Source organism: Peromyscus leucopus, chromosome 1 (assembly GCF_004664715.2).
Source record: "Peromyscus leucopus breed LL Stock chromosome 1, UCI_PerLeu_2.1, whole genome shotgun sequence".
NCBI classification, from domain to species: domain Eukaryota; kingdom Metazoa; phylum Chordata; class Mammalia; order Rodentia; family Cricetidae; genus Peromyscus; species Peromyscus leucopus.
This window is the reverse complement of record NC_051063.1, coordinates 179,699,094-179,711,144: the sequence shown is the minus strand read 5'-3', so window position 1 is coordinate 179,711,144 and position 12,051 is coordinate 179,699,094. Positions and strand designations below refer to the sequence as shown.

General features: G+C 48.4%; 1 protein-coding gene across 1 annotated transcript; it reads right to left on the bottom strand.

The window, feature by feature from the left end:
- Nucleotides 1-1,346: 1,346 nt before the first annotated feature.
- On the bottom strand, nt 1,347-11,444 carry Slc27a5 (solute carrier family 27 member 5). The gene is made up of 10 exons (XM_028884873.2): nt 10,404-11,444; nt 9,352-9,561; nt 7,800-7,958; nt 5,827-5,951; nt 3,613-3,807; nt 3,436-3,526; nt 2,300-2,498; nt 2,036-2,133; nt 1,741-1,871; nt 1,347-1,664 (listed from the first exon to the last, which is right to left on the bottom strand). The coding sequence occupies exons 1-10, from the start codon at nt 11,080-11,082 to the stop codon at nt 1,488-1,490; spliced, it is 2,064 nt and encodes a 687-aa protein (XP_028740706.1). The 5' UTR covers nt 11,083-11,444; the 3' UTR covers nt 1,347-1,487.
- Between the last annotated feature and the right edge of the window lie 607 nt (nt 11,445-12,051).

Here is a 12,051-nt window from a genome sequence, read left to right as displayed (position 1 = left end):
TCCCTAAACCAGCATTCCTGCCCTGAGGCAGTATGTGAGTGAGACCTAACCTCCAGTCCAGACACTGTTCCCTTCAGGTGAGTACCTTTCAAATTGGATCTCTAGGTTTTCACAGGTCATATTGATTCCCAAATTTTAGTGCATCTCCTAAATGATTTTACGTTCTAAACTCTTTTTTTTTTTTTTAAGATTTATTTATTTATTATGTATATAGCATGTATGTCTGCAGGTCAGAAGAGGGCACCAGATCTCATTACAGATGGTTGTGAGCCACCATGTGGTTGCTGGGAATTGAACTCAGGACTTCTGGAAGAGCAGTCAGTGCTCTTAACCTCTGAGCCATCTCTCCACCCCCGTTCTCAACTCTTGATAGGGGAATGTTAAAGTAGCATTAGAGGCCACTGAGACTTTGAACCCCACTGGCCATTTCCCTGATATGCTGGCTAGTTTTATGTCAACATGACACACGCTAGAGTCATCAGAGAGGAGGGAGCCTCAACGGAGAAGATGCCTCCATAAAACCCAGCTGTAAGAAAGCCCGCAGAGCATTTCCTTAGTTAGTGATTGATGCGGGGCCATCTCTAGTCTGGTGGTCCTGAGTTCTAAAAGAAAGCAGGCTGAGCAAGCCATGAGACGCAAGCACACCTCCATGGCCTCTGCATCAGCTTCTGCCTCCAGGCTCCTGCCGTGTTTGAATTCCTGTCCTGACTTCCTTTGATGATGGATTACAATTGTAAAGCAAATAAACCCTTTCCTCTCCATTTTGCTTTTGGTCATGGTGTTTCATCGTACGGAGAGTAACCCTAAGACACCTGGTAACACTAGAAAGGTAAACACCACTTTTGTCACCCCTTGGCCTTTAAAGCAACATACAGGGGGGCTGGAGAGATGGCTCAGTGGTTAAAAGCACTGACTGCTCTCCCATAGGATGTGGGTTCAGTTCCCAGCACTTTCATGAGGTGGCTCACAATTGCTTGAACTCCAGCTCCAAGGGGATATGATGCCTCTGATCTCTGTGGGTACTTGCACTCACATGCACATACCCCCTCCACGCATACACATAATAAAAACAAAAGGGAGCTGGGCATAGTGGCAGAAGTAGGCAGATCTCTGAGTTCAAGGCCAGCCTAGTCTACATAGTGAGTTTCACGACATCCAAGACTACACACGAAGACCCAGAGCTGCAGTCAGCACTCTTCTTCACTGGAGCAGCTTCAAAGCTGGTCCTTGGCAGGGAACCCTGGAGCAGGCAGGGATGGGGGGTAGGGATGGGGGAGAGGAGGGGGAGGAGCAGGGGCAGCACTGAACAGCTGCATTCATCTATTGTTTCAAATCCACACACAGGCTTCCTTCCGCATACGCATTCAAGTTTATTCTCTAAGTGCTGCTAGGCCATGGGTATCTGGGATCCTGACAACTTTGTGAAGTTGATGCTAAGAACCCTAGCCAGCATCGGGTTCCACACTTTTGGATAGCCTTTCAGTTGGTCATAGCTTCCACGTTCCTTCACACACAGCCTTGTACATGTCTGGCATTAGACGCCTGAAGGTCTGGGTCTTGCTGTCCAGGATGTACAATGGGTCAACAATGACTCCCACATCAAAACCCTCACGCACCAGTTGTGACTTCACCAGCTTGAAGGTGCTCGTCACCTCCAGGGAGTCCTGCAAAGCAGTAATCATGAGCCCTGATTGCGATACCAATTCCCTTATCCATCCACTCCTGCTACCTCACTCTCACCTGGACACGGATGAAATGAGGTGCAGCGTAAGCAGGGAGCCAGGAACGGACATGCTGGTATAGCTTCTGCCCATCAAAATTCTGCCCAGAAGCCAGCTTCACAGCAGCCATGCCGACCTTACCCTCACACCCTAGAAAGCACACTGGTCACTCAGCTGTCCCAGCTCTGCTCACCGGCTGTGCAACTAGGCATAGCTCTTAACCTCTCTGTACCCCAAAGGTGCCCCAGACTTGTAATGACCACCTTCCACCCCCAAAGGTGCAAGATGTTTAAAATCGGGCAAACTCCCCATACCTGGCACAGGCACGCCATAGACGTTGACTTCTTGTAGGAAGTCTAGGCTGGACAACACTCCCTCCACCTCTCGTGTGGATACGTTTTCGCCCTTCCACCTGCAGGATGTGAGGCCACGCCCCAAGCTAGGAATGCTCCGCCCCCTGAAAGGGATGCTACTCTCCCCAAGCGGAGCGACCCCAGCCCCAGGGAAGAGAGGGTCCCATCCATCACTAGGCAGAATGGACCCCAGAAGCCCCATTCCCTAAACCACCCATGCCTGACCGGAAGGTGTCACCCAGGCGGTCATGGAAGTAGAGGAAGTCTTCACTGTCCAAGGATAGTACATCGCCAGTATTGTAGTAGAGGTCTCCTGAGCGCCGCACATCTGTAACCAGTTTCCGCTTGGACTGTTCCTTGGACCCACGGTAACCCAGGAAGGGCTGGTTCTTTAGTATCTTGGTCAATAGGAGTCCTGCCTCTCCTGGAGGTATAAATGGAAAATAAGCCCTAAATGAGAACCCCATCAACTCGTGAGTCTGCTCCTGCTAGAGGTTCCTCATTCTTCATCCAGCCAAAGGTAGAACTAAGTTGTACTGTTAAGGCTGGAGAGACAGTTCAGTGGTTAAGAACACTGGCTGTTGTTCCAGAGGATCTAAAGCTAGGTTACTACCATCCATCCACACGGCCTCACAATCACCTTCTGCCTTCCTCAGGCACCAAGCACACACACGGTGCACATTCATCAACGCAGGCAAACATTCATGTCTATAAAATAAAAATTTAAAAGATGGGTTGATGGGAGACACTCAGACCAAAGGCGAGAGAGAAACCAAGAGGAGGAGAGAGAAACTTGGAAAATCAGAGAGTTCTGAAAAAGAGAAGGTAGCATCAAGGTGCCCATAAGAAATAGGGTGGGGGTGAGGAACTGACAAAGGGGATGAGTAGGAGAAAGATATGCCAGAGCCCTTGCAAAACCCCAGGAGAGAAGGTACAGGGTAAGGGACCGATATCTCGGAGGGTGTGACCCCTACAGAAAGCTCAAGAGAACCAATAGACACACATCAAGGCATAGAACAGAATAAGACTGAAGCAGGAGAGCTGGGCAGAACCCAAATTCTGTAAGGCAGAGGTCCACAAGTGATGGTCAGACAGGCCAGTGACTCGAGTTCAAGGTGAGGGTTGCAGACATCACCACCTATCACCATGTTATGACTTTGGGCCAGCACGCTCCTGTAATCCTAGCATTTGGGAAGTAGAGGCACAAGGATTAAGAGTTCACAACCAGCTTGGGCTATATGAGACATTACACTAAAAAACTGTAATAAAAAGTAATAAAAAGGACTTTAGGCAGCTGGTTCCAGCCAAGGAGGTGGAAGTAATTACCCCTCACACATCTAAAGACTTGCTGACCTCCTTACCTGGCCCCACAGGGATGCAGAAACCCTGTTTGTCCCTCACAGGCTCTGCCGTCTCTACGTCAAACTGTACAAGCTCAAAGGGGCTCAGCATCTGGGATGGAGGGCGGGGAGCGTTGGCAAAGGTCCCGGGGGCTCAGCCTCGGGACCGCCATCACGCTGGGAGCCCCGTCCACTCACTCGAAGGAAGCAGTTGGTCTTGCCCACAGCCCCACATCGTCCCACATAGTTCATCAAGCCCGTGTTGCCCTCCGTGGAGCCGTAGAATTCCCAGATCCGAATGGGACCAAAGCGTTGCTGGAAGGTTTCCCACACATCTGCCCGCAGTCCATTGCCCATTGCCAAGCGGACTGGATGTATCTTGTCGTCGGGTTTCTGCAGGGACATCCCAAGAAGGGTCAGAAAGCGGTGCCCTGGAAGTTATGGCTGGGAACTCTTTCTGAAGAAAAGATCTTTTTATTTATTTATTTATTTACTTACTTATTTATTTATTTTGTATATTGTATTTATTATGTATACAGTGTCCTGTCTGCATGTCTGCCTGCAGGCGAGAAGAGGGCACCAGATCTCATTACAGATGGTTGTGAGCCACCATGTGGTTGCCGTGAATTGAACTCAGGACCTCTGGAAGAGCAGCCAGTGCTCTTAACCTCTGAATCATCTCTCCAGCCCAGAAAATATCTTAATCTTGGAAATTACCCAAGGCGTGCAAAGTAATGCACCACCACAGCCTAGTAATGTCTAACTCTTAAGTACTCCAGGTAAATTCCCTAAGTATAGGTCCTGCCACTACGCCTTTAATCCCAGCACTCAGGAGGCAGAGGCAAGAGGATTTCTGTGAGTTCGAGGCCAGCCTGGTCTACAGAGAGAGTTCTAGGACAGCCAAGACTGTTATTATATAGAGAAAACAAAATGAACAAACAAACAACAGAAAAAAGGTTAGACATGAGTGCGGGGCATTCCTATAATCCTGACACTCAGGAAACTGAGCAGGACTATTAGTTGGAGATCAGAATGAGCTGCATAGCAAATTACAGGCCAGCCTGGACTATATAGAGAGAGAGCTCCATCTTTAAAAAAATTATTGGAGCCAGGCAGTGGTGGCACACGCGTTTAATCCCAGCACTTGGGAGGCAGAGCCAGACAGATCTCTGAGTTCAAGGACAGACTAGTCTACAGAGCAAGTTCCAGGACAGGCACCAAAACTACACAGAGAAACTCTGTCTCGAAAAACAAAAAATAAACAAACAAAAAGTTATCGGTGTCTGTACCTAAATTATCCCTGTGGGCATTTGCCTAGAGAAAGTTTCTTGGGGGGTAGCCTTATCTGCAGAGTTACCAAGCTAGGAGTAACTGGAGACATCAACCTCAGGTAGGCATCTGACCATCTGATACTGCTTGGGGTAGTTTCCAGGAACATTGATCTAGGAGAATTGCTATCTGGAGGCATTATCTACAAGGGTTTCTGTGGAGTGGTGACATTCATTTATAGGTAAAGTGGGAAGTCACCAGAAACTTTATCTTTTTCTGTTTTGTTTTGTTTTTTCTTTCTTTTTTTCTAGACAGGGTTTCTCTGTGTAGCTTTGGAGCCCGTCCTAGAACTCGCTCTGTAGACCTGGCTGGCCTCAAACTCACGGAGATCCACCTGCCTCTGCCTCCCAAGTGCTGGGACTAAAGGTGTGCACCACCACTACTGACCTGCTTGAAACCTTATCTTGAAGTGTTACCCAAGGAAGGGACCTTACCGGCAAAGATTCTCATGGGGCTTTTGATTTGAAACTGAAGGGGTAGGAAGAGACTGGGAGGTGGGGCATATTACCTGGAGACAGTTTTCTAGGGACCATAGCTCATTGCTCTATAAGAATAAAAACATGGCTGGGCAGTGGTGGTGCATGCCTTTAGTCCCAGCACTCAGGAGGCAGAGGCAGGTAGATCTCTGTGAGTTCCAGTCCAGCCTGGTCTAAAGAGTGAGTTCCAGGACAGACTGCAAAGCTACACAGAGAAACCCTGCCTCAAAAAAAAAAAAAAAAAAAAAAAAAAAAAAAAAAAAAAAAAAAAAAAACAACCAAACAAATAAGTAAATGAGAAAGAAATGAGAAAATGTGGAAGTATTCGGAACTTATCATGTGAGACTTTGTTTTGTAGCAGAGTGTCAGTATAGCCCAGGCTAACATTCAACTCTGTGTAGCCAAGAGGTGACTTTGCTTGAGCCCCATAGGTATGGGTCTTTCTGTCTCTGATGTCGGGTCTCACACATGCTAAGCCTGTCCTCTACTCCTGAGTCCTGCCTTCACTCCTTATCTAAATCTTTATCTGACAACTACTTTATGTGGAAAGTCATCTAGGGTTTCGTGCCTGGGAATTCACTTTGGAGCCTTCATCCTAGAGCCTCACCTCAGGAACATTACACAGGTATCTCAGGACCTCACCCACATACTGGATCACCGTCACACCATGCTGCCGACAGTCGGCCCAGAAGCGGGAGGCAGAGAACTTGGGGGCCAGGACACAGGTCGCTCCTGGTAGGGAAAAAAAAAATGAGTGATTATGTTCCATGTTGTTGAGAGAATCTATGTGGTCACCTGGTTGTGGCGTTTCAAAGGCAAAGTAATGCTACACTCACCTAAATGACCCACACACCTAAGATTTACCAGTGAGGGGATGGTGGTGTGGCTCAATGGTAGAGCACGTGCCCCAAATTCACTAGAAACAGACCTCAAATGTTCAAGGACTTGGACTATCCCCAAACCTGCAAAATAAATAGTAATTCTGCAGGTTTGGGGATGGAGTTTCTAGAAGGCATTTTTTTTTTTTGTTCTGTTTTGATTTTTCTATGAAAGATTTTTTGTTTTTCTTTGGAGGGGGGCAATTAGAGACAGGGTTTCTCTTTATAGCCCTGGTTGTCCTGGAACTCACTTTGTAGACCAGGCTGGGCTCAGACTTGGAGATCCACCTGTCTGCCTCCCAAGTGAAGGGATCAAAGGTGTGCACCACCGCCACCTGGCAGATTTGTTTGCTTTTTATGTGTATATGTACATGCCTGAATGTGTATGTGTGCATGCCTATGTGTGTGTGTGTATGTGTGTGCACGTGTGCATGCATATGTATGTATGTATGTATGTATGTATGTATGTATGTATGTATATGCATCACATGCATGTGGATGCCTGGAGAGGCCAGGAGAGGACATCAGATCCCCTGGAGTTGGAATGACAGGTGATGAGAAGCCCTCTGATGTTGGCATGGGAACTAAACCTGGATTCTCTACAAGAGCCGCAGGTAGTCTTAACTACTGAGTCACTAGCCATGGTTGGCTTGGACCTTGTTATGCATGTAACCGGGCTGAGCCTGAAACTGCATTAGTTCTCCAGCTTCTGCCTCCTGAGTGTTGTACCGAGCTTAGAGGTATTGGCCACCACCCTGCTTGCTTTTTTTTTGTTTGTTTGTTTGTTTTTTTTGAGACAGGGTTTCTCTGTGTAGCCCTAGTTGTCCTGGAACTCGCTCTGTAGACCAGGCTGGCCTCAAACTCCACCTGCCTCTGCCTCCCAAGTGCTCAGATTAAAAGCATGCACTGCCACCACCACCAGCCTGAGACCCTGTCTCTCAAAAAAAAAAAAAAAAAAAAAAAGATAAAGTATCTACAACTGGGCATACTAGTTAAAGGGAAAAATCAGAAGCCCTCTTCAGAGACACCCCCCTACTCCAAAGGTATTTGCTGACCAGCAGTTTTACAGCTGACCAGAGATTGAACTCATTGAACTCGTATGGAGATAGGGCTAGAACCATAAATCTAAGTGCATATATCCTGGATTCAGCAAAACAGGATATAGGGAGTAAAAAATGTATATCTCTGTAGATACCCTGCATCCTGTCAGCCACTAGTAATTTCACGCTTATAGTTCAGCCAGTAACTTCAAAGAACTACCTCGCCCCTAGCCCCCTTGTCCAATCCTGAGATATATAATCCTCTGCACATAAACCTTTCCTATATAAACCCCTTGAAGTGAGGATTCTGGCCATCTTCCTCCACCCGCTGTGTGGAGTGCTGGACAGGGACCAAGCCTGGGCTTGCTTTGCTATTAATAAACCCCTGTGTGCTTGCATTGGATATCAGCTCTGTGGTGGTCTTGCTCAGGGGTCTTTCAACACAGGCACTGCAGTGGTACACACCTGTAATTCAGCACTTGGGAGATAGAGTCAGAAGGATCAGAAGTTCAAGGCCACCTTCAGCTATATACCAAGTTTGAGGCCAGCCTGGGCTACATGGCCCAATCTGGGGTGGGGAAAACAAACTCAGGGTGCAGAGTATAGAATCGTGTCCTTTTGATTGCCCCCCACTAACACACCGTCATCCTTGGGAGACTCACCAAGTTCTAAGCAGCCCAGGACTCCGAGGATAAGGCCAGCCGTATGGTACAGAGGTAGGACAACATAGACCACATCATCAGCTGTGGCCCCGCAGAATGACAACACCTTGCTGACTTGTAAGACACGCTCATGTGAGAGGATGGCTGGCTTTGGGAGTCCTGGAGGATGACAGAGCAATAAGGGTTGGGTAGGAAGAGAGACCACCACTGCAGGGTGGGTCTCCACAGACAAGCCTGCCTGCCTTTGAGCCTCTCAGAGGGGACCAAGTATGAAGATTTTTCTGGGTAAGGTGGGGCAAGCCTATAATCCCAGCACCCAAGAGGGTGAGGCAGCTACAGAGGGAGTTCAAAGTCAGTTAAAACTGTTAGAGCAAGACTCTGTCTTAAGAGCTGGAGAGATGGCTCAGCGGTGAAGAGCACTGGCTGCTTGCTCTTCCAGAGGTCCTGAGTTCAATTCCCAGTTAACCACATGGCTCACAGCCATCTATAATGAGATCTGGTGCCTTCTTCTGGCATGCAGGTATACATATAGGCAGAACACTGTACATGTAATAAATAAATAGATTTTTGAAAAAAAAATCTGTCTCAAAAGAGCAAAACAGTAAGTAACAATAAACATAGAAACTTGTTGAGTGTCTTTTTGTTGGTGGTGGTTTTTCTGCATGTTTTGTTTTTTGAGACAAGATCTCTCTATGGCTCAAACTAGCCTGGACTCACTATGTAACCCAGACTTCAACCCTTCCTTCTTCCTTTTCTCTCCCTTTTTTTCCATCCAAAAGAACCTTCATTCCTTATTTATTTATCCCGAGACAAGGTTTCTTTGTGTAGCCCTGGTTATTTTGGAACTTGCTCTGGAGACCAGGCTGGCCTCAAACTCAAGAGATCCTCCTGCTTCTGCCTCCTGAGTGCTGGGGTTAAAGATGTGCATTACCACACCCAGCTTGAATTTGTATTCCTTTTTAAAAACATGGAGTGGGGATGGAGAGATGGCTCAGAGGTTAAGAGCACTGCTTGCTCTTCCAAAGGTCCTGAGTTCAATTCCCAGCAACCACATGGTGGCTCACAACCATCTGTAATGAGATCTGGCACCCTCTTCTGGACTGCAGGCAGAATATTGTATACATAATAAATAAATAAATAAATAAATAAATAAATAAATAAATAAATAAATAAAATAAAAACATGAGTGGAATGCTTTGTGAATTTGCCTGTCATCCTTGCACAGGGGACATGTTAATATGTGTATTGTTTGATTTTAGGATGCAAGCCACTGAAAGGAGCAGACCTTGAACTCCACAACCTCTGGCCTCTTAACCCTCAGAGTGTTGTGATTTACATGTGAACAGTACCACCTCCCACTCTGTGGTTGGTTTTCAAAGCTGGTGATAATAAATCCAAACAAAACAGAACCACACTCAGGGTCAGAGTCAAAGTCAGAGGTTGGGTGTCAGAGGACAAACAGAAGGCTTGGTGGAAAGTTTAAGTGAGGTTAAGTTGAGTGAGGTTAAGGTCAGAGTGCGGAGGGTGCGGGCAGGGACGTCGGCCTCCTCACCGGTGGTTCCTGAAGTATAGATGAATAAGGCAGGGTTTTGCCACTGGATGTTAGCTCGAAGGCTGGCAGGCACTGGGTCAGAAGGTGCAGCATCCATGGCCGCCTCCAGAGCCTCCACACCTGGAGTGGGTGACGTGTGGCCAAGGTAGAAGCAGCAGATATTCTCTGCCAGCAGCTTAGGAAGGACTTCTTCCAGGCTCTCCTGGAGGTCTACATGGACCATCAGAGGAAAAAAAGAGGTAAATCTTACCTTCCTTCAAAGTCAAGAGGGAGTCTCAGAAACTCAGAGACAGGAAAGCAAGTAGCAGAGAAAAGCTTCCTCATTCTTGAATAAAGAACTTTGCTGGGCGGTGGTGGCGCATGCCCCAGCACTGGGGGAGGGGGGGCCACGCAGAGGCAGGAGGATCTCTGAGTTCCAGGCCAGCCTGGTCTACAGAGTGAGTTCCAGGACAGCCAGGGCTACACAGAGAAACTCTTGTCAACAGAAGAACCTTGTAATTCATAAAATACAACTTTAGTCAAATAAAGCTGGGCATCACGGCCTGGCATCTTTAATCCCAGCACTCAGGAGGCAGGGACAGGTGGATCTCTGTGAGTTCAAGGCCAGCCTGATTTACATATCAAGTTCCAGGATAGCCAGAGCTTCACATAATGAGATCCTGTCTTGGAAACAAACAAACCAACAAAAACTTCAATTAAAAAAAAAATTAGCTGGGCAGTGGTGGCACACACCTTTAATCCCAGCACTCGGGAGGCAGAGCCAGGCAGATCTCTGTGAGTTCAAGGCCAGCCTGGTCTACAGAGCAAGATCCAGGACAGGCACCAAAATTACACAGAGAAATCCTATCTCGAAACAAACAAACAAACAAACAAACAAACAAATTAATCAAATAGGCTTGAAAGATTTAGGGAAAAAATAAAGTGGTGAGTCCAGAACCAACATTTTGACCCTAATCGCATGGGACAGGGACAAAGACTCTCTGCTCATCTTCCAGAAACTTCTGACCTCCCTTGCTTCTGTCCCCTCTTTTCATTGCCCCTGGGGCACTCACCTGGGTCCACAATGAGCACACTGGCCCCAGAACTCAGCACAGAGTGTAACAAGGGCATCCCTCGGCCATAGGGGTTGATCCAGGCCACAGGGCAGCCCAGCTTGGCCAACCCCAGGAACACAGTCAAAGCAGGAAGGTTCTTGGAGGGGAGCACTAAGAGCGCAGCAGTCTCTGTGGCCTGCTGGTTTGTGGTATCCTTCAGCCTGGCTTTCAGTGCCCATGCTGCCTGACAGGCCCTGGCATCCAGCTGGCTGTTCGTAATCGAGCAGGCCCCGGGCCCTGTACACACAAAAGCTACCTGGTCAGGCCGGGCCTGCGCTTGCCGCTCCAAAGCATTCACAAAGGTCTCTGGAGGCTGCCTGTTAAGGAGTCGCCTAATTTTCAGGCCACAAGAGAGGATCTTGAACACGTAGGCCACATCTTTGTGTAGCCAGCGTAGCCTTGGGGGTAGCTGTGGAGGCAACAGAGTTAATGTGAGAGCCGCAGCTACCAGACTCAGCCAGTGGGGCATCCAGGAGCTGATCCAGGGTCTGGCCAGCAATGCCAAGCCAAGCAGCACAAAGCATGCGGGGTCTCCCAGGAACCAACGCAGGGCCACGGCCATAGCTGCTGGCCATGGGGGCTGCCTCAGGCCAAGCAGCAAAAGCAGGAGGAAGGTCAGTTTCTGCCAAATACCCATGGCACTGGCCCTTTCCGAAGTGGCTGAGAGAGTGTAGTCTCAACTCTGCCCAGAGCTCCGAAGCCCTAACTTGCTGCGTTTAAGGGAATCTGTCTACCCCACTCCCCAAGTAGGTACTCTCAGCAACTGCTCTTATCCCCTGGACTCTGTCCTTCTGTCCTTCTGTCACATAGCTCTTACTGGCTGGGAGTCCTCCTGCTGTTCCAACCCTCTGCCTGATCACGAGGCCTGCTCCACCTCTTTTGGTCACCACCAACTGGCCTCCTCTGGAGGCTAGCATTTCATGTCTGTTAAGTGTGGGAAACTAGGGCGACAGGGAATAGGACCTGCCGAACTGCAGCCAGGCATGAAAAAGCATGGTAAGAAGCACAACCCATGGCTCTACTTACCTGCTTTGAGGGCCGTTCACAAAACCCAGCCCTTGCCCCGAACTATCCGGTACACGGTGACAGCTCAGTAAGCACTTAGAACACCTTTGTCACCTGGATTTAAACACACTTCTGTTCTCCACCATGAGCCTGCTGCACTGGGACTCTGCCTCACTTCCGGCATCCTTATGGACTGAGTCGTGGGACTCAAAAGGCTGAGAGCTCTGCTTGTGATGCCCAGACAGAGAAGAGCTCCTGGCACCAAACCCTTCCAGTGAGGCATCAGTGTATCGGAGGTGGGAAGGACACAGGGCTGGGTCTCTGAGCTGATAGCAGATACAGTGCTGGTTTTCTTGGTCACCTTCTATAGTCAATAGGCAACCTGGGACCTAGCCATTCTTGCTTCTCACCCACCTGACACAGCCATCTCATTCACTCTGGGTTCTCTAGTACTTGGAGCCCAAGTTCAAATGTCCTCAAAGCAGCCTGGTCCCCAAAAAACCCTTCTGGGCATCTCACAAGATATCCAACATTCACGTCCATCAGAATGGGGGAGGGAGAATCTTGAGTCTATAAGGTTTCTGGTTGAAAGGGGGACTCC